This window comes from Bombus terrestris, chromosome 5 (genome assembly GCF_910591885.1).
Source record: "Bombus terrestris chromosome 5, iyBomTerr1.2, whole genome shotgun sequence".
NCBI classification, from domain to species: domain Eukaryota; kingdom Metazoa; phylum Arthropoda; class Insecta; order Hymenoptera; family Apidae; genus Bombus; species Bombus terrestris.
The window spans coordinates 7,791,765-7,814,908 of record NC_063273.1 but is presented as its reverse complement, the minus strand read 5'-3'; the positions used below and the strand labels follow the sequence as shown (position 1 = coordinate 7,814,908).

Genomic DNA, 23,144 nt, shown 5'->3' with positions numbered 1-23,144 from the left:
GATTTCCGTGGTACTTTCCTGATCCATCGTCTCGATGATCCCTAGTCCGTCCCTTTTAAAAATGAAAGGTAAAAAGCTTTGGTAATCTTTTTTAGATAATAAACAGTATATTTATGTAATATCGATATAGCACAGTTTCTAGCGTACAGATAACGTAAAGTTAAATCCATACAAATTTTGATATTTTTATTGAAGTACTTTCGTTGCCCACCGATTTTCATAATTCGTATATACACAGATACATATTTAGACGTTAATAAATAATAAATAGTAATGTCGTATATGGGAACACTATATGGTAGATTTATATATAAAACTTTGTGACTATGATTAAGAGTTCCTTCTTATATACAGAAAACAATTTCGACAGTTCGACTATGTTCCGGCGACGTGTATTTACAAATTGATCGTAGAATATTACGAACGCGTAAAATTTAGCTGGTCGTTTCGTAGTTTCCAAAATGTTTGCTATTTAGAAAGTTACGTTCAAATTGCTCGCGTATTTCGAAAGGACCATGCAAAAAATATTTTCTTTGGCTAATCACGGGTTGATATCATTTGGCACACACAATCACATCGACATTTCCTGTCGCGAATGCAATTGCTCTTGTAAATCGATCGATCGTTGAGCCTGTATTGTTTCATACAATTAATCGACTCCTTCGTTGAACGGCGTTGAAACATTCTTACGTTGAGCAAGGATGTTAACTTGTTCTACTTCTTCTAGCTTCTCGATAAAATTCTGTTTCTCGGGAATAATTTCTATCGCACTCTATAAAAAAGAAGACCAAGTTATCTGGATTTTTTACATCCTTTATCTAGACGCTTTGCATGTAATATGTTAATTTAATTTGATCCCTAAGTGAACATTCAATTTCTCTTTCGGTTTCCTTTTTAAGACTTTGGGCCTAATTTTACATACAAACTTGCTTTAACTCTTTCTCTGCATCTGTTCCCAAAATATTATATTCGACTTTAATTTTCCAGGTAGAATTACGTTCGTGTCGTTGGACACGTCGCTCTTCCCTTGCACTACTTCCGTTTGGTTTTCCGTTATATTAGGTTGCTCCATAACGACGTGACTAGCCGGAGGTGAAGTCACCTTGTTCGGAATTTGCCTCAGGCCTTCTCGAAATTGTTTCGAAAGCGATCTGGCAGTCAGACTGTGCATCTGTCTTGGCGTTTCGACTATTTGGATCTCTGGTGTTGACGATCTCTCCTTATTCGCATTGCTCGATTTAGTTATCTAAATAGAATAGATAAGAAACAGTCAAAATCATTTCTGATTACTTCATTGACTTCTATACGATCTCTTGTAACTGGTTGTGAAAAGTGTTTGCAATAATTTGTGATCATATATCGTAACTAAAGTCTCCTTTAGATATATTTGTATAAATGAGCATGCACCTTAAATTTATATTTTTATGAATATAATTAAAGAAATGGAACCTTGAAAAATTTGTCTCTCTAAATATCATGACGTGTACCTACTATTATACTCTGTATACTTTATATATTTTTGCGTATTCTGGTCCCCTAATTTTGTATAAATCCATAATATCTTTAATCTACATATATCATAAACAATGCTTCGCTGAAAATGAAGCGCCCTATACTAAAATTAGATAATTAGAATAATATAAAAAGAAAGATCTAAAGCTTCATATCTTTAAAGCTATTCAACGTATATAATGTCTTATTTATACCAGAAACCTACATGCTACCAGCATCTTGCAAAATTACAGTCAAGGTCGACCAATTGGTATCTTTCTTTTATTAGACTTCTTTTTGTAACACTCTGCATATCGATTACTCAAGAATCCATTCTTACCTTCGAGATAGGTCCAGGAACGGGTTCGGTCTGTTTGCTAAACGCTTCAGCGAGCCTCCTGACCGATGGCATCGGCAGCACCTTATTATCAAATTCCTCTTCGCTCAGACTTTTCTTCTTGACGTCACTCATCGATTGGTGATTCTGTTCCCTCTCAAAGGAATTGTCCGTTTCATTTTCCGAATCGTCGACCGAAGAATCGTTACTCTTAATGTTACACTTCTCCAAACTATAATTATTCGCGATGTTTCTCACCGATCCTTTTTTAACCATTCCAAATTCGTTGTACGAATTCTGATTATAGCTTTCTACCTCCTCATCTTCTTGGCTATTCGGATTCGAATAGAATTTGGCGATGTTCGGCACCGATTTCGCCGACTTCAATCCAAAATCGTTGTAACTCTCGTTTTCATACTTGTTCAAAGTTTCCGTGCTCTGTGTCAAGTTGTTATCGCCAGAAGCACGGTTGCTTTCGATCACATCGCCACGGTCGTTCTCATAATCGTTTCTCCGTGTTAAGTTCGATTTGTTCGACGTTCTGGTTAGCCTTGGCTTGAATTCGTCATTACCTATGCTATTCAATTGAATCGTCGATTGTGTTCGTCGAATTCCATTATCGTAACCAAAAGACTTAAGGTCCAATTTATTGACCACTCTAGGCGTGGAAGTTTTAGCCGTTTTATTAGAGAATTCATTTTCGAATCCATAAGCCTTCAAGTCGATCCTCTTGATCTTGCGTGGATTTTCATCGGAGTTGGACTTTTTCGTTTCTATAACGGCGTTCTCATAATTTTCCTGATTATTCAGTTTCGCGTTGATTTCATTCTTGCTATTTTTCCTCTCATTTTCCAGAATTTCTTCCATTCGTTGGTCGTCCCACGACATCTGCGACTCGATTTTCGAGAACCTGTCTTTGTCTCTCTCCGCCTCGTCTGAAGAGTCATTTTGTCGAACAGGTTGTTGATATTTGTTCTCCACGTTGTTATTCTGCCATTTCGCCACCTTGGATTTCACGTCGTTGCTTCGATTCAGGATCGTCTCCGTTTCTCTGTATTGTGTTTCCTCCTGAAACAGAAAATGGTTCGGTTGAATTAAACCATCCAATATCGGGCGCGCGTTTTAGTTCACAAAATGTTTCAATGTGGCTTTTGCAGCTGTTAGTAACGTTTTTACATCTAAAATTAATTTAATATAAGCTTCGCGTTTGTACGTATATAGCCATGCATATTACACCCAATAAATTTTATCGAGAAAATTAGAAGTTGTTAGTTGTGATCAAACACCTTATAACGGAGAATGGCACCAAAGATTTTTACGTAGCATTCACTTTTTCCTTTTTTTTTTCGGTTCAATGATTTCTGATAAAAGCTTTTGTCGATCATAGAGCATGCAGACCTTTATCGTTTGTTAGTCGACATGCATTGAATTGGAAATGCATGTAAACGGTACTTACCGATCGGAAAAGGCATTTTTCGCAGCGATCATGCATGTGCAATGTGCATAGAACGACTTCGTATTAACAGAATGTTCTCGATCACATGTTTTATTATTTTTATTATTTTTAAGCCGCCTCTTTTACGATCTACGTGTACTATATACAAGAAAGAACGATCATTTTGTATTATACAAGGCTGATACATTACTGCGTGCGATCTACAAGAAAGAGTCAGGAAAGTTATATTTACAGTTTGCTTACAGAGCGTACTAATTTTTCTGTTATACCACAATTGAAACTAATAAAAATGGTATTTAAGTAGTCATAGAATCTTCGAATCTGCTACTCGAGGATTAATCGTAGGGACAAATACCTACACCGTTATAGTGTCATGCACACTTCAAGTAAAGTCACATATCTCATTATTCGTTACGTTCATTAGAAACAATATATTTATAACAGTTACAATATACACTCCTCTGTACAATAAACTTCTTCTCTATAATCTTTCGGTGAAAAATAGAATTTGCATCTTTGATATGTTTTGGACACCTTTCGAGGAACTTTTAGTTGATAATATGGCACTATATACGATAAAATAAAAAAAAGCATTTCTTTTAAAAAAAGGTACTAACTTCTATACGCGTGAAACAGTTTAGATTCCCCAACGGGAGCCAATTTAAGTAACTACTTTCACCATATCGTTAGATCGGTCAAACATCTCACACCAGTTTTTTTCCGGTTGTTCGATTCGGAACTCTTGCTCTTCTTTTTCTTCCCTTTGCTTCGAAGATCTTGTAATGTTTCGAAAGTTTTTTCGACCATCTCCGGCACGATAGGTGGCTCCAGCTTCAAACTTTCGTTATCGTCCGACAATCGTTTCTGCGATCGAACTCTTCTCAAACTATCGTTGAACACCTTCCTTCTGGACGTATTGAAAAAATAATTAGAATCGTTATCCGGATTCGGTCGTAATTTGATTTTCCTGGGCGTGTCCCTTAGACATTTCCGCATTATCGGTTTGTCAGATGATTGAACATCTTCGTCTTGCCAGGATTCGTCCGAGGTCGATCTATACGACGAAAACACCGTCTTAACTCGTCTCTTGTAGAACTTGTTATTGCGCTTTCTCTTCGTATTTATATTAAGGTACTTCATCGTATCTCTCTCCTCGGAACTGTCACTTTCATAATCGCTCTGTCTATCAGACTCCTGATCGATTTTTTCGTTCGACGCATTATTTATTCCATTCATGCGCTGTAAGGCAGAATCGCTTTGAGATGACTTCATTCCTTTGGTACTTTTACAATTCCTTATACACGATCTTAATATCATCTTTCTATACATGGGAATTCCTTTCCAGTCGATCTTCTTGCCCTTCTTTATACCGCCAAATGTCTGAAACTTGAATTTACTGAAATCCGTGATATCGAAGGGCTCGTCGTCACGTGTCTCCATTTTCAAGTTATCCTCCGCGTCAGAATCTTCCACGCTTTTATCAAGAGAGTTCTTTATTCCTCCAAATGTGTGATACTTGTAGCTATTAAGGTTCCAGTATCTCCTTCCATTGAACGACAGAATCTGATCGTTTTTCGTATGATGCTGATTGCCATTGATCCATAGCCTCCAAAACTCCTCACTTTGTTTCTTATTATCCTCCATGGGGTTCATATCGACCGAGAACATCCCTGAGTCATCTGACTTCAAGATACTTTTCTCGGGTTCGTAGAGCGGATTATAAGCGACTTTTTGCGAAAATTCACTCGACATAAGTTTTAAAATATCATTGTCAGTGCCAAGAGGTTTAGCATCATGTCCACCGATATCAAAATATTTAGTTTCCTTGTCTATGATCACTTCGTACTTGTCAATATGTTCTTTATTCTCTGTCATATTTTTCGAATATTCTATACCGTTTGGAACATCGTTTCCCGTAGATTTTTCGTTAGAGCCGTTGATTTTTTCGTGATCACGATCAGTTGGTTCTGTTGATACACCGAGTTCCAACCGTAGAAGAGGGTTGATGGCAAATTGCGGACTGGAGTACGGATCGCGATAGGTCCATCTAGAAAGGCTGCCACGCAGGGAAGCCTCCTCGAACTTTTCGAGCTGGAAACTCACCTGTTGATCCTGGTCCGCCATTCCGTTGGAACTTGATCGTTGAGACAACGAGCTGCTCGGTCTGCTCGAGGTCGACGCCGTCGATCTTCTCCCTTTCTCGTTACCCGACGCTCTGGAATCGTTGATGTAATAGTCCCTGCCGAACCTACGCATTCCAGGCATTTATATAATTAGCTAGTTCATTATCCATTTCCTGATGGGTTAAAAATTGTTAAATCCCGATAATTCTGTCAAGATTATTGATTTCATGCAGGAAGATTCCTCCTAGAGGATTTTTTTTTCTTTAAAATACGAGTAGGTATTTGCGTGTTTTAGAAATTTTGTACATCGGATAAAACTTTTTTGTGCGATATATGGATTGTTCGATATATGATCTCTATTTATCATAGATTTCTTTATTCGAATTTTATTTGCGAAACAAAATATTTGTGGTTTCTGGAAATTTCAGGTACAAAGCAAAGTTTTGAATTCCTATTGCATTCATATGTTATGGTATTATATACTGCGTCTATATATTACAGACAGTTATTATTGAAAGGTTAAGTTAATTTCTAATTTTGGATGAAAGATGAAAATTTAGATATCTGTAGATCTTTTTCTCATAATTTCGAATATCACCTTTTGATATCCGGTTCATGGGGCGCCAGCACGACATCCATATCCGCACCGTTGCTCTTTGGCAATTCGGTGTGAATTCTGAAGGAAAATATCACCCGTAGAAAATTAGTCTTATCAAATTCGCATATGAATAAAAATTATTATAAATCTTACCCAGGAATGTCTGACGATCTTCTAGAGTACTGCCTCTCCAAAAGCCTCTTTTGAATATTTTCCTGGCTATAGGGGTTGTTCTCGATAGGTGGTGCATTTTCCCACTTTTTGTGCTCGCGTTCAGCAATTGTACCTATTTTTTTTTATTGCAAACAAGTAACATTTAAAACAACGTCTTTAATTATATCGACAGATACACTGACTCTGAATTTCTAAAAAATTACGACGAGGATTGAAATTGTAAAAAAAATAAAACTGTTAAAAATTGATCACCTGGTCTTGGAGGAGTACCTAGCCGACCCTCTTCCTCCGGTTCCTTGTTCTGCAGGGACAGATGCGAAGCCGATTCAGCTTTGGCAAACGCCACAGCCTGTCGGCACTTACTGCACAGTGGAATATTGGAAGATTGTTATAGTATCATCGGTAAGAAGAAAGTTCTTTACGGCGCTTCGCAGACCGTTGAACGGTGACGTTACGAAACGAACCTAGTTTCGATACTTTCGACGCAAGACAATCGAGAAATCTCGAATTTTACTCTTTTATGTTCCGTTAAAAATTTCTTTTACGTCAGCTTTGGTCGAGAATTTTCATTTACAAGAAAAGATAACTTTGTCAAAAGTTATAATGTTCATTTTAAACCAGATGAATATATTTAAAGCCTCTCGAAGGCTATCATAAGTGAAGGTTCATTGTGGCACGTCTTTTTTAAGTTAAAAAATTAATAAAGATAAACGAGCGGAGTTAAATGTTTTATCGTCATTCAATACTAGATGAAGAGTTCTAGTGGTTACAAATGATAATACTGGTGTTGATATTACCTTTCGTCATCCTCTATCGAGGAATTCGTTAATGGCGAAGACTCGAATGATTCGGACTTCGTCAAGCTATCCAAGTGTCTCTGAGTCGCGATATCGTAATGTTCGGTGTATTCGCTTTCCTGCTGAATATCTTCGGCTAATGTTCACGAACAAAAGTGAAATGAGTGGCAATCATAAGCTCATAAACTCTTACAACAGGCGACTACGTTGCTAAAATATTTACCATGAAAGTCGACTTTTTGCTGAGCAAACATCGTTTCCTCGTCTTCGAATGCTTCCACACTGTCGTCATTGACGGCCATCAGTTTTTTCTTCGCGCATTCCAAGGAATTCAGAACGATCTTCTCCTGCGAGATGTACGTTTTCTCGCTGTGAGGATTTCCCAGATTAATTTCCATGGAAATCCTCGTCGGCGTGGGTGTCGGTGTCTTTGGAACGTTTAGCTCACTTACATCGGGCAGAATAATCGTCAAAGGCTTCGAATTAACAGAATTCGATAGATTATCCGATTCACTTTTCTTCGCCGATCGATCTACTTTAATGAAATTGTCCCCGTTGATTAAATTTCTCGTTTTATCCTCTTCGGATACATCGTTCGTTTTCTGTCGCTCCTTTCCTACCTTCTTCAAGCCGTTACTAATTACATTTATTGATTCTGAAACAGGTTTCTCATCCTCAGTTTCGACTCTCTCCAATTTTCTTTTCACTTCCTTCTCCTTAATCTCTTTGGCTTTCACTTCTTCGTTTCCCTTTACACTTTGTTTATAATCTTCTTCTTTTTCCCTCTGTTCCTCTGCTTTCCTTTGCTCTTTCACTCGTCTACAGTCAGTCTTTTCCTCATTAGATACGTATACGTATCTGCCATTGGAAAATGAATTCGTATCACCCTCCTTCAATGAAAAGTCATCTGACGAATTTAAGTAGTCCAGACCATTCTCGAACTCCTTTTTCTTCGTGGATCGTGGCACGACACTGCATATGGCTTCCATTAATTCTTTTTCTATCTCTTCGTCTGACTGTGCCGATGAACACTCGGACAAATCGGATGTGTCCTCCGCGTCCTTGTCACCGATTAAAGCCTTGAAATCGGCGCTAGGATGAGGCACCAACATGGCTACAGGGTCTGCCTGGCTTTGAACTCTCTTCTTCTGGAACAGCCAATTCTCTTCCCACGATTCGATCGGAGAAACTAAACCTATGTGCGTGGTCGTCGTGTCTGGATCGTCTTGACTGTCCTCCGAATCTTGACAAGCTATGGTAATAAAAATTAGGTAATTAGAAAATAATAACAATGGGACTAATGTTGGATTTCAGGTTTCATCAAGCGTAGAATAAAATAATATAAAGAATTATTTTAGATATTGCTCGCTACAACATTTCTTTTCGCACAACACTCTCTCGTCTTCTACTTATTATCACGTTTTTTAACGATTGTTGCCTTCTTACATTGCACCACACATTCTAGTCCATTCGTGCTTTCTCCGAATTGCTGCTCACTCGCTATCGGTCTAACGCAAACAATTCGCTTGTTCCTCAGTTACTCGTCTTTCACACGTATTTTCACTGCCGCCACAAATTTGAAATTACAATAAATTACAATAAATTATAGTTCGAGTTTAACACATAACACGATTTGAATAACCACTGGCAACGTTCTAGTACAACTGATCGGAATATCCAACGACAAACTCAATTGTGTTATATCGCTTCCACACCATCAGCAGAAATATTACATACGCAAATGTCATTGTTATCTTTGTGTATCAAATTCCTAAAGGTGAACGACCATAAGAATAAAGATTTCAATAAAACATAAGCAATGGAATTAGATGAACGACACGTGGATAAGCAGCACTTACGATCGATAATGTCCATTCCAAGTTCAGGAAACGGAACTCGATGGGCGTTCTTAATGGGCAAGACGTCGTGTTCCCTATGATCCTCGTCGGACGCATAAGTTGTCGTCACTTCCTCAATTCTTTCCTCTATCTGAAACGATCAAACATATGTGTCATTAATAAATCGTAGGAAACGACCTCGATAAAGTCTGTGTATAGCTTTTCGTGTTTTCTTTATTTCATTTTTTTTCCTCTTATTGGTTGGGACCGGCGTGCGTATTTCAAAGTGGGACAACGGTTCCACTTCCGTCGCTTATCATTCGCGAGTAACACGCTTATCGACCGAGAATCACCCAAGAACCTACAAACCTAGTCGCGAAATTACACGAAACGGTTCATTTTTCCAATCGTAATTTTTCATATCATGTTCTAGATCTAAAATTCAGACATATCCTCGTTACTTGGCTCTCATGGTTATTTATGCTGCTGTGATTGTTTTCAAATTGAGTTCGTTAATCTATGGTTCAAAGTTTCAATATTTAAATTATTTATTTATTTATATAAGCTGCGTTCGTTGGACCCTAGGTATAGGTTTTACATTAAGCAATGCGAAAGTTATTATAAATATTAGTCGACTATGAATTTACAGCATTTGGCTTGTTTAAAAAGATGATTTAAAAAGTTTGATTTTGAGTTGGACTATGCTGGCTTACTCAAATTACTGGAAAGTTTCCATATTGACCATGTTACTCTAGTAAGCTTTTCCAATTGTTTCGAAATCAAGATACTCAATACGAGTCGGAAGACTCAGTAGAGGTCGTATCTACATATTTCCTCGGAAGAGTTCTCGTTTCTTTCGCAAATTCTTCGACGTTCCGCCAAGGTCATAAGCGACGTTCGCCATAAAAGGATCGCTTACCGTGAGAGATAATGGCTCCGGTTGGTTTCTAACGCGTCTCGAGCAAGATGCACTGCAGTCACTGCTACAATCATCCTGAGACAGTGGTTCCAGGCTGCTACAGCCTTCTTCCACACCTTCGTCGAGACCTGCCTCATTTTCGTCTGAAATACGAAGAAGGATTCTCTATTGAATTGCTTCCATCCTCTTTCCTACATTTTCTTTGCTTAATCATTTAACGTTAGAACTGTCGACTGTTGTACATCTAATATACCATATACGTGGATGATTATAATTAATCATGCTACATCTCAATCTCAATAGTGACATACTCCATTATTATGTTTCTATATCATTAAATGTTAGCATTAATTTTATGAAAACCACATCTTCCTATATACTAATTGCACAAAAAAAAACAACCCGAAATCCATCGTTTGTGTTCGATTATTTCTTCTATTCTTATTTATTCTTTTTATACAAAATCAAAGGAACGTACTTAACGCACACTTAGCGGACACTGGTTTTCCTGGGAGAACGTTGCTATTGCCGTCCACCTGTTCCTTTTGGAATTTCTCGATGACCTAGAAAATCCAACGTTCGCTCATCGATTTATCCTCTCTCGCTCGATCCACGAGCGAATACCAGGAATTCCATGAACGGAGCCCAAACACCTCGAGGGAATGCCCCCGAGAGAGATCAGACTCCGAGAAATGAATATTTGTAACCTTGTTGAGTATCGCGGTGGCGAGTATATCCTCGTAACTGTCCTCCGCGACGTTCCGTGCCTCTGGAGCATTTCCGGACACACCGGAACCACCGAGGCCCGGCAACTTCCTCGCTTCCTCCACGGCACGCTCCACGATTTCGCGCAGCGCCGTGTGCGCCATCGTTGGCGAATCCGTGTTTGGCTTGTCTGCGAATTTTTGTAATATCGATATTTGCGTTTTACAATACAGTAGGATTTATTTGTTAGCTGTTAAGTTTGTTGGTTGCGAATACGTTTCCTGCGAAAGTGTTTGGGAATGTTTAAAGGGTTTTATGGCAGACGTTTCATTTTCTTTCGGGTATTTAGTTTTTTTGGGGGTCTTGATAGGTTTTCTTGCGCAAGTTTTGGGGAAATTTGGAAAATCTTATGGTAGATGTTGTATAGATTTTCAATGTGACTTTGCAAGATAAATTTATTTATGAAATATATGTATGCGTAATGTATTTGTGACGTTTCTGGGGACATTTTGTGATAGATGTTGCGTGAACTTTGTTTCAGTATAAAATCGTAAGATCCTGGTGGGTGTTTCGATAGGTGCGAAAGATTTTTGCGAATATCTGAAGAAATTTGTGATGGATGTAGCACTGTGTTTATTCTAGTTCAAGTGAAGGTATTTGTCTCTGTGTGAGATTTTGCTTCTCGCTAGCTTCTCCGTATTTTTTCAAACGCGTGAAGATTGCTGTGGTAAAGGCGTCCTACTTTAAATTGAAATATTCCCGATTGTGAAATTTCCGAATCTTTCCATGTTTACTTACGGCGTGACGAAGTGTTGGACGATAAAAATACTGGCGTCAATATGAACTCTTCAAAACTATTGAAGAAGTCATTCAACTAAAAATTACCATTTCAATATCTGTCATCGTCAAAAGAATTTCTGACAGAAACAAATTCTTGAAAATCGCCTATTCATCCCTCCACACTCATCAATCCATCCTTCTAATAAACCTCAATATCCACAACGTCCATACGCGAATGTGGAAAAATGTAGCAAGACGTACGAATATTAGAGAAAACTCTGATTATAAATTATCATAATTTATGAACGTTAGAAATCTCTGAAAATCGATTTGAGGAGAAACCTTATCGAAAAGGAAATAGATGACGCGAAAGGGTTAACGAGCAAGGCAGGACAAGAAAAGCGGTACGATGGCGTACTTTCATCGACGCGGTAGCTACGGTATTGGTAATGGATCGAGCGATGAACGTCTCGTTTGGCCGCGTACGAACGACAAGCCAAGGTAATTTCACCGGTTCCCGGCCTTGTCAGCTATTCCTCATTCTTCTTTTGCCTGTCCGCGTGCGCGCGACCGAGAGAAATTCGACGGGGACGACCTGCTGAACTCTTTTCGCGGGAAACTTCGAGCTGTGACAGCGGGGACGCGTTCACTCAGAGGCACAGAGGATCCATACTGCATCTGTTCAACCGGTTAGATAGTTGCAATTGGTCGAGTTAATGTCTTGTTCGCTCTATTAACAGATACACGAAAGTATTTCAACACTCAGCACAGAAAACTTTTACGCACATAATTGCGTGTGTTCTATGAAACACGCAGTTTAAAATCTCATTAACACTGACACAACTATGATCATTATATTGGTAATAAATTCAGATCCTTGATTTGAAGATGTATATAGAAATTGGAAGATACTTATTACAAACATACATTTGGTAAAGAATTAGTATAATAAATAGCCATTTCTGTGAAATATACTTGTACCAAATACCGTGTAATTTTTAATACATCTTCGGATTTCCTTGAAACTGGATCAATATCAGCATGGTAGTCGAGTCTCATAAAACTGCTAAAGAAATTTCAAAATGTTTCACGTAACACCTTTAATGCATTAATAAAAGGTTCTTACAGGTATTCGAATACCTTCGAGAGCCTGTGCACAAGCTGAAGATAGAAGTTTGATAAAAGTTCTTCGAAACTATGAGGATTATGGGCATTAAACAATCTTCCTTTAACTATTCACCTCTTTATACTTCGTTTAGCTTTATTTTACGTCTTCACACTTTCTAATTGTTTAGAGGACTGCTTCAAGTTCGTTTCAGTGATTCATCCACGCGATAATCTTGAAAGAAGCGTTTAATGGAGGATTAGTAATACGACAGGTTGTACGTTGTTTCATGATTAATGCACGATTCTTCTTGAGTTCCATTCGCGGTTTATTAACGGCGATTGAAGTCTAAATTTAGCGCTCAGGCTGATATGCATCGGCCTGTACGAGCAGAAAGATTTTCCGCCAACTGTGTTTCCGTGTATCAAACGTACAGATTCGATGGGCTTTCTAACCCTGGTCTCTCGCTACAAGGTGAAGGTCGCCTACATTTATTTTCTGCCTACTTAGCTATCACCGGTTCGTTCAACAATTTCCGCGGCTATTCATTAGCCTCACCATAGCGCGTGATCGTCTCTTAATTAATCGAATTAATTAATCGAATGCTACATTCTTTCCATTACTCGAGTATCATCTTGCAGTGAAATTCCATCGATAAATACACGTTCTTTATCTTCTTTTCCTTTTTCCTCTCTTTATTTTATTTTTCTTGTTTCGTCGAACGAGTTATTCGAAAGTCACGCACGATCAATTCTACAAATTAAAAGTGGACGGAAAAGACGATGTTGCAACTATTACAATTATACAGTTATCGTGACATCTTGCTGCAACGAATAAGCGTATGGATGCGAGTGTTTTGTTTCTTCACATACTGAGTATTAGCCGTGCGTTTACGTAACGCAATTAAGAAATCAATAAAAAGCGGAGTCGATCGGTTTGGCTTCTGAGAGGTTAAAGTGCAAACGTCATCGATGATGAAGACCGTGAAAAGACCCGTCCCCCTGTCTATTACTTCTCCATCGATGATTTTTTCCTCCACGACCTTCGTTGCGCTTTTTCTTCACACTTTCAATCAATCCACTCGGTAATATTCATAAATTGACGCAAACGTAGCCCAGACAGCGATAGAACTGCATATAAAAGAGCGCTGCCTTCGAAGGATGATCGTATCGATGATCGATTACGACCGTTCGCGTTTTTGCGAAACGCGCTGCCCATTATTCGCGACGGTTCGCTTTGTTTTTCCGAACTTTCTAATGGGCGAGTCAGCGGGAGGGAATTTCGAAAGGGAACGAAATCGTTTCCACCCAGCTCGTAACGCTTCATTTCTGATTTGTGAAACGTCGAGCAAACGAAATCGCGCGACAATCGGCGAAATCGAATCGCGATTCGAAAATGTGTACACCGCGAAACGCGTCTGACGCAACGAAATTATAGCGATTATCGATCTGGATGGGCGTAATCGCGGTGCAGAAAGGTTTCTCCCTGTGTCAAATTAACGTGCAACGCGATCGATCCAGGGAAATCGTGTCTCCTCCACGGTTGCTAATTTAATATTTCTCGAAACGACAGTATTCGTGCTTTGAGCTTCTTGACTTTGTCTCTGGACTTTGCTATTGACGGATTTAGATTATCAATTTAATACCATAAGCATGGTTTAAGAATTCTTCACGAAAATAGAACAAAACGCGCGGTGATTATGATTATTTCGTTTAAGAGAGATTATCAAGTTTTCTACTTTAAGCTTAACTGATAAGATTACGATATAATAGAGTTGCCTATTGGTTGCACGAGAATAACAATCGAAATACGGGAGTTACTACGAATATTAATTGACCATGGATTTATAGCTCGTCTAAAAAAATAATTTGGCTTGATTAATCTCGTATTGGTTTCTTTAAATTATTGAAAAGTTGAGCTATCTACTTGTTGCAGCAATCCTTTCAATTTTGATATTCGGGTTTCATCAGTAAATTACGGATATTTCTGCAAGTTCGCGATTTTATGTGAATAACAAAACGAAGAGATAGAACCTGAGCAAAGATTCGTTTCGCTTGCTTAAATATTATAAATTGCGTAATGAATACGTCGTTTTGAATATCTTGTTGAATATCGAACATTATATACCTACTCTTGAATATTATAATATATGCATACAAATTGTTTATATCTTTATGATTTACGTCAATGCATAAACATGCGCATCTTTTTCATAACAGCGAGGAAACGGCCATTTGGAAGACTGGTTTCTTCGTTATTTTTCCATAATTACGTTCGAATTTAATCTCGAAGATGCGAGAAAAATATTCTTTACTGTTCCATTATGAAATATTTTCCGACAGACACGAGCCAAGCAAGTTGCGAGGGATTTTTTAAATCTAAATCACGTTCGACCTCGTGATCTGTACGTCGTTAAGTAAACCTGAACCGTTGGAGATAAAAATGTCGAAAGGGAGGGTAAAGAGATTCGACGAGCAAGAGAAAATTATTCGAAATGGAAGAATCATACGATTCCTCTGGTGATACTATTCGAGATAATCTTGCGACCTTATTGAAGTCAAAAGACGTGTTATCGTGGCGGCAGCTCTGTCAGTTGTTCCTTTGAATCGATCACAATCGAATAATCGAGTCGGTGACAATAACGCACCGATTGTCACCAGCGAGAAATTGTATGGAATTTTTTTTCGTAAACTATATTATCTATGTGACATCTATGTGAGTACGCATAATGCAGGTAGAACGTTTATTTAAAGAGAAGATATTTATCTCGAAAGAATTTACGAAGAAAGAATTACAACGATGAGGTAGAACGAGAAGTCAGGGATGTTAAATAAATTCTTTTTATAAATTTTCCACAAACTCTATTATTTACATGTACGAACATGACAGTGTGAATACACGTAATATAAATATAGAATTCCTGTAACGAGACGTGTATTTATTTAAAAGAAAGAATTATGAGACTGAATGGAGAACGAATCATCAAGAAGGACACTAAATAAATTCTTTTATGTTATTTACGCTTAGCAAGATGACAATACGGGCACACGCAACATAGATATAAAATCTATTTAAAAAGAGAAATTACAACAATGGGCTGCACCGAGCCATCAAGAAGAACGCCTGTTTCGAAATGTGTCGGAGGATGATTTTTCTCGGCTTCTCTTCGTGTTTCTTTTACGAAACATCGTAAAATATTATTACAGAATGTCCTGCGAAATTGTCAAAGAGGAGAGGAGGCAGATCCTCTTCGTGACAGATTATTACGTGCAATCGAGGAACCGTGCCAGGGACACGCGAATAGTTGGCCGGTGACAATTTGCAATAACCACGGCGAATCTGTGCCGATGATGCTGCTTTCACGAATGCAAACTGGATCGAAATTTTATAACCGCTCTACTTTGCATATCCTACGTTCTACAGATTGGAAAAGATTATATCAGTTGCATTCTATCGAAAGTTTCTCGACTTGTCTGTAATTCGATTCGTAATTACCGACAAATAGACTGTGAATGTATATGCGTTTATGGGAAATTGAAAAGCGATAAAATGCATAGAATACATAACATGAAAAAATATATGAAACATCCATCCACATGATATTCAGTAGGCGAAACAAATGTTTGTCTCCAAGTTCTATCCTTTTAGTGGCCATAAAGATAGGAATTTGCATAAATATAAATTCAGGAACGTGGTTGGTAACTTTTTCTGATATTTGATAACTTTTCTTCTGAAATTATCATATATGTATAGAAAGTGAAGACACACGTCTCACGTGAGTTCAACTTGTTATCGATAAATATCATTGGTGTATCAAGTAAATGTTTGGTTTGAGAGAACCTAAGAATGGAGCGAAAAAAATCCCGAGGCATTTAATAACACTTTTCTATCGGTTAGAGAGTTGCGTATTGAAAGTGAAGAAGTAGATTTCACGTGAATTGAATCGCAACCTATTAACATACTCCCACTGCTTTCTTCTACTAATACCATCCTTTTACTAACTATTCAATTTCAAGTTAAGACAAAATTGGTAATATTTACCATTTCTTATGGTGAACAGCACGTAGATGAAATAGGCGACGATCAGGCCGCCGATCAGTGTCAGCATCTCCGCGGTGAGTTCCAGCAACATTTATCACGCGTTTCACATCGTATCTCTAACTGATAAGCTAGCAAACGATTTCCTCGCACTTTCGACGTAACGCTGTTTTATCATTACAGGTAGTATTCCGGTAACACTCGATAATCTGATTTCCACGTTTCATTCAATCTTTCTGACGTCCGATTTAAACGATCAATTTGTTCATTTGACAAATCACGATCTAGAAAAAAATTACAAAATTCAACGAACTCTTGCAAACTTCTACTTATTCCACGCACTGTAAGTACCGACGTATTCGACGTTCTTTCGGCGTTGCCTTCTTTCTTTAGCACGCAATTTCTACGTAATTATGCGAGATACCCAGGTACACAGAAGACAAGATCTCGACGATCATCCGAGGGAGAACGCTTCCGTCGCGTTAGTCGAATATATTTCCTGGCAGCTATAACTTTCTCGTTTTCTCATGATCGACTAATACCGGAAGCCCACACGAGCTCCGCGCATCGCTGTTTACAACCGTTGGTGATTTCTCATTATTGAGGAAAAAATTACGCGCTGAATTCGGCTCACGAAGAACTCTCCATAATTCCACCTTACGCTGATCGCCACCTTACACTTTCGATACGCTTTATTTTACTCTTTCCTCGTGATAATCGCACTTTCGATCCGTCGAATCGATTACACGCTGCTTAAGTCGTTAAAAATAACAGGTCGTTTCCTTCTTTCTCTTCGATGACGATAAATAAATTTTTCTCTCGCAATAAGTAAAAGAGAGCGTCTTGGAGAATGATTTGATACCATCGACAATTCGCGATTACAAACAATTGTGCAGCTGTATATACATTTAATACGCGAATTGAGACGACGTTGCACGCGTGCGTCTGAACACGTGCACGGCACAAATACGATCGAACGACAGACGCAACGAGAACCTTTAAACCCTCATTTGAATAGTTGTCCGACGACGATTCTCTGAACTTTGAAATTTCTCGCTGGAGATGGTAATCTGTTTACGTGTCTATCGTCAGCAGGTTATCTCTGCTATCGTTACAATTGTCATCATCGATAATTACATCGACTCTTGTTTTCGTTACACTACAACGTTTTCATAGAAAAAAAATCAAAAGACAGATCAACGTACGTAACATAGGAAACTGGCGATACCACGTACGTGGCTTTCCGAATATATTGTATGTGAGTATGTGAAGTATATTGTATTCCGAGTATGTGAATACTCTTTATCAATTTATTATCTGTATTATGCGGAACGTTTTGGAATTTTATTAGCCTTGTTACGAGATACGATCGTTCTGATTATACTGGTCAAGATCATATATGTTCATGATTCACTGTATACGATGCTGCATATTGATTTCTTAATATATTAAATAAATTTATATTAAAAATATTTTTATGAAAAAAATGTTAATATATTATGTCTGCAATAAATATCTCGTAATTTCGATATACATAGTAAAATTCGTTGGAAGTTACATCATTTTGATAATGACAGTCGTGTCTTCTTAGAATGCTAATGAAATTTCAAAATGTTTTATATAATACATAGGACATGTGTATAATAATTTTCTAAGGTAAAATGTTTAAGCTGTAGTATATATATTTGAAAAACATTTATTCACCTGTTTTATCAAGAACAGAGAGCAAATGGCGAAATTTATGTGCGTGTCGTGTTACGGTTAGTCGAATCGCACTAATCGCTGTTACCTTTTTGTAGCTGGTCGCGTGAAATACTGTCAGGGAGCATTTAATACTCGCAATCATCGTAATTACCACGGTCGTGATTGCATAATGTCGTTTAGATATTTCTTTCTATTACTTTAATTTAGTTGCAGCTCCATGTGTTTCTTAATTTTAAGCGGATAAACTGGCAAAGACACAAGAAAGCATGGTAAGTGTTTTGAAAAATGAGAAGAAGATTATCGAAATCAAATATCCAGGATGCAGGCTGTACAAAACTGTTCGTAATATTGTCTAAAAAATACTTCGAAGGCATTGCGGAGTGAGGATCGAACAGTTGACGCATGGCTTCGTTGTGTGTCTTATCGAAGCCAATTATCGTTTTTCCAACGCGTAGCGAACGCCGTCTATAGCAGGTAAAGATATTATTGCGAAGCAGTTAGTAGTCTAGCGCTCGATTCGAAACTCGTATAATTTCTAAGGCTTCTTCGGAATCCTCGAAAATCTTAAAAATCTATGTTTTCCCACTCAAATGCCAGCTACCAAAGCGTGACGAACAGAGTAAATTGCATTATCGGCTATTAATCAGTTCATTGAATTTCAAATACCTTAAAATACCATGGAGACGGTGTTAGCTTATCGAAAGTAGATCAAATTAAAAAGAGAATGAGATAAGAGAGCAGGAAGTTTATTCCTAAATAATTTTACTCCGACATTGACTACTGCGTCCATCGAGACACATCCAAATCCTGGTTGAACAGAGATAAAAAGCCTGGTGTTTACATCACGAAGGAGGCTCCATTCACTCGCGAATGAGGTAATTAAAGGCCGCCTGGAGAACGCGGCGAGATTAACGGAATTGATTCGTCGAATCGTGAATCGCTTTTTCTCTCTTTGCATCTTCCGTCTTGCTATCTTATCTCTCAAGGGCGCAATTAACGAGCACCTAGTTGGCCCAGGTAATTGCAATTATATACGCATCGTAATTAGAACAAACACTTCTTTACGCCCATTTTAACTGTCCTTCGCACTCGAGAATAATTTCCATAACACCTTGACGATCGTCGACTTATCTTCTGTATACCTTTCCTTGGATCTACTATCTCTAGTAATAGTAATCTAAAATTTATAAATATTCATATGCTTACGAGTATGTTATATTAAATGCAAAGATCACACGTCGTTGTTCGAAATTCACTTGGCTCTCACTTTCACTTGCTGGCCGTCAGTGGCGGAATTTTCAAAGGGGTACGTTTGCTTGCTCGCCCGGTTGCCACGCGTTCATATCGTGTTTACGTGTTTAACATGTTTTTAATTGAGACGGGTGCTGGTTGATTAGAATACGACGCGGAAACACGAATCGGCCGATCGTCGAACCGGCGAATCGCGAGTCGCCGCTCTGTGTGTGTGTAATCGCAGGCCTGCGCTGCTCGCGACTGAGCCTTTGCCAAAGCGGCTTGATACGCGACCGACGTACCCCACATACGCCGCTCTGTACGGCTTCCTTTTAGTGGGGGATACTTTTGCGAGGGAACCTACATTTTCTAAAATCGACAGACGCCTTCTGAACGATCGTGCGACAACCAGCCAAGACGCATCGTTGCGTACACGGATTTTTCATTTTTTATTATTATTATTATTCATGCTTGTTTTTTGGGATATTCGAATATTTAATCTACGTATGCACTTTCGCGTAAAGCTAAATAGCGGCTGCATAGATAGACTTTACATTATCGGTGTTTCTTTTTAAGGTAAGTAGAAATCCATTTATGAACATTTCCATTTGTTGAAACGTAATTTTAGGTGATGCCTGATTATCCGAGGTTTTACCGATTCAGTCTACATATCTGAATCTGAGTTCTTATCGCATAAAGGAAAGATCATAGGTAGTGGGGAAATTTGTCGAACTTCTATCGCACGAACTCCAACTATATACATTGTTTGTCCTTAAACAAGTTCACATACAGTAATAAGCAAAACTGAACACACACCCTTTAAAATTCTTGTAATAGCTATTTTAAAATTCGTCTAAGCGACTTGATTCTTTCTTTGAAAAGTTAGATGGATTAATCGACTAGACGATGCGTAAAAATAGTTGTTGCAATTTTTAATAAATTACTCTATTTTAAAGGCTGTGTGTTCAGTTTTGCATATTATCGTAAATAGAGTTCCATCGTACTGAAGTATTTAATGCACGTGTATGAGCTTTTCAGAAACTTGTATCTCATGTGGACAGATTTTGTATTATAGATGTTTTTGTCTTTTATGCAGTATTTTATGCAGTAGGTAATTATGTCTTTTTTTCTACAGTTATATCAGTACAAAGACTCTCGACGGTATCGAGCATTAATCATCTCATTCGCAGACGTGTGTTGGGTCAGTACCGATCAGTGGTAATTGAAATTCTACTTGTAAACGATAATAGAATTAAATCTCGCTATTAGAGGAGCAAGATTCTCAGCTACACGCGAGGAGACTGATCTGTATCTGCGAAACTGATAAAACTGCTCTTGTCGAATTTATTGCATGTAAGAATGGCGAATAAAGATTCGAGAGAAACTTGTGGAACAATGCGATCTGTGCTTTATTCAGTCGTGTAAACTGTGATAAATATATGTAGGAATAAACCGCATCATTGTATGTAAACGTCGACGAAATGGCACGTAATAAATATTGATGGCTGAGATTTACAGTTGCATTTATCTACATACATACAAGTTAGAAACGGTAATATTTATCGCGTGAAAGTTTACAGTTTAATATTGCGGTAGAAAATTTTATTTATCAATTTGTAAACATTAGTTTTAAACTTATTAATGCTTTATCGTGTCACTTTTAATTTAGAAGCTTTCAAATTTTATTGTACGGAGTATACGAATCAAAGATTGTACGAATTGCACGATTGATATAAATCGACTCTTTTGGGACATTTCATTCAAGTAAATCACCATGCGTTATCTTCGATATTCGATAGAATTTAAAACAATCGCGCGCTGATTTCGTCGAAAACCGATGGACTCGAACGAATTTTCCCCGAAAACAAATTATAAGTAAAACGAATGTGATTACACTTGATGACGTTCAACTTGTGTTTAATCATCGACTCTTTCAAGCAGGGGAATAAAAAGAGTGATTTTTTCCAGAATAACGATAAGGCAAACTTTTCTTTCGGATACTGACTCATTTTTCTTACGCAATCAGTAAACGAGCTACGTCGTTTAAGATTATTGTCCTGAAATCATTATATTCACCATTGTTCCGTACTTCAGATCGTCCTTCGATTGAAGAGTCGCGAATGATTCATTCGTCAGAAAATAACTTGCACAAAAGTCAAGAGGACCCAATAATTATCGTCAAATATATAACAATTGATAAAAGATAAAAAATTTCTAAAATGGAAATTCACAATCAACGATGAACTAATTACATAAATTTTAAATTCATCATTTTTGTTGATAAATTTTTATCACCAAAGTGCTTAAAGGAACGACCTTAAATTACCACATAAGTAGACTTTGAAATGTAGTGTGAGACACATTGACGAATGGTAGTTGAAGAAATAAAGTGACGTAGAGGTAATATCAGCTGAATGTGTTCATAACCCATAAAAAAGGCCAATTTTGCCACTGAGATTAACATATATTACTACCTCAAATATTTAATACGTATTACGTAAATCTACGTTCGTTTTTGTTTATCTTTTATTCATCTACTTTTAATTTAAGAAACCTACGAATACATTTAAATAAATAACAAATATTATCATTTGGGAAACAAACTCTTCCTGTTAAAAAACGTTTTTCCTGAATTATTCGGTAGCCTGTCATCGAATGTCGACGTAAAGCTTATGCAAACGAAGTACAAATGTCGCCTATATGACTTTTACATGCGCCTTTGGCGCGACGATCGCTTTTCCATGCAAATTATCTATCCTCCATACACGCTCTTTTGTTGCTTTTGTACATCTGACAATGTATTCAAGCGGTTTCTTTCTTATACACGTTACACTTGGATCATTGTGAATGCGAGTGAAGAAACACAAAATTTCGTCGTAGAATACGCGTCGTTATTTTTTCAACGTCAAGCCATCCTAATATGGTACCAATTTACAGTAAAGTTTAAAGATCATGAATTTTTAACCATGCCTTTTTTCTTACAAGCGAGTCGCGCCTTTTCTTAGGAGCTTTATTCTTCTCGCCTGATTTCTCGACTTACAAGTCATCCCACTCGACCAGAACCTTTCTGGCAGAGGATCAGGTTCGAATTTATCCCGATGAAACTGCGATTTCGACGCTACGAAAATCGATAGACAGTGTGGGAACACGTCGTCCTCGTTTCCCGCTTTTATCTTTTTGCTCTCCTTTCAGTTTCAATTAAAAGAGCTCGGCGAATTTTTCCCAACAGCAAGATAAATACAGAGAACGATAAGATTTGTATTTACCTAGAAAATCCTTTTGTGTGTTTCCAAGCTTCTAAAATTTGAAATCATATCCCCAGTTTCATCTATACTGGATTTCCTGTTAATTTTTTTTATTAATTTCGGAGCAGTTAGTTTCTCAATGTAAAAAGTATAAAAAAGCGTTGGGCTAACTTTTTTTTCTTTAAATTCGTCGTTTCTACGAATCGTTCACGACAATGAATCCAAACTGTTGATCGATAATGGGCATATAGAAGTGAAAAATCGTGTAGATGTCGATCTATTGATTGCGGAAAATTCTCAGTGAGAATCGAACGTTCATACTAGAGTACATACCGATAACGAGTGACTCAGGGAATACACGTAGAGACTTGACTACACGTGACAGGAATGCGTATTGTGTATTTGAGATCTATAGGAGCGTGATACGATTGAGAAGTGGCAGAGTTTTCTGTGAATAGTTCGCGTAAATTCAGAATGGATTGTTAAGAGTCAAACATCTAAATATCTGACGGAGAATTAATTTAAACGTTAAATGCTTCAAATTTCCCAATAAAAATATACACTCGCAATAAAGACACCTAAGAATAAAATTTCATTCGAA

The 23,144-nt window shown here is 37.7% G+C and overlaps 1 protein-coding gene and 1 long non-coding RNA gene across 10 annotated transcripts in view; one reads left to right on the top strand and one right to left on the bottom strand.

Moving 5' to 3' along the window:
* Positions 1-165: 165 nt before the first annotated feature.
* LOC100650481 overlaps positions 166-23,144 on the bottom strand; it is a 55,950-nt gene continuing 32,971 nt past the window's right edge. For 4 of the 9 annotated variants that reach the window (XM_012308546.3, XM_012308550.3, XM_012308547.2 and 1 more), the window contains 10 exons: positions 10,441-10,628; positions 10,212-10,296; positions 9,734-9,876; positions 8,836-8,965; positions 7,200-8,228; positions 6,977-7,112; positions 6,432-6,541; positions 6,159-6,291; positions 6,006-6,083; positions 3,689-5,532 (listed from right to left, as the gene is read on the bottom strand). In XM_012308546.3, coding sequence (XP_012163936.2) covers positions 3,960-5,532; positions 6,006-6,083; positions 6,159-6,291; positions 6,432-6,541; positions 6,977-7,112; positions 7,200-8,228; positions 8,836-8,965; positions 9,734-9,876; positions 10,212-10,296; positions 10,441-10,628 — 3,605 coding nt within the window. In that variant the 3' untranslated portion in view covers positions 3,689-3,959. Of the gene's footprint in view, positions 1,247-1,831; positions 2,897-3,688; positions 5,533-6,005; positions 6,084-6,158; positions 6,292-6,431; positions 6,542-6,976; positions 7,113-7,199; positions 8,229-8,835; positions 8,966-9,733; positions 9,877-10,211; positions 10,297-10,440; positions 10,629-16,364; positions 16,711-19,271; positions 19,552-23,144 lie in introns of those variants that run through there. The other 5 variants (XM_012308548.3, XM_012308551.3, XM_012308553.3 and 2 more) reach the window with 5 other exon arrangements.
* On the top strand, positions 19,751-20,809 carry LOC105665733. Its single transcript, XR_001098706.3, has 2 exons — positions 19,751-20,009; positions 20,434-20,809. It is a non-coding gene; the product is annotated as an uncharacterized LOC105665733 (long non-coding RNA).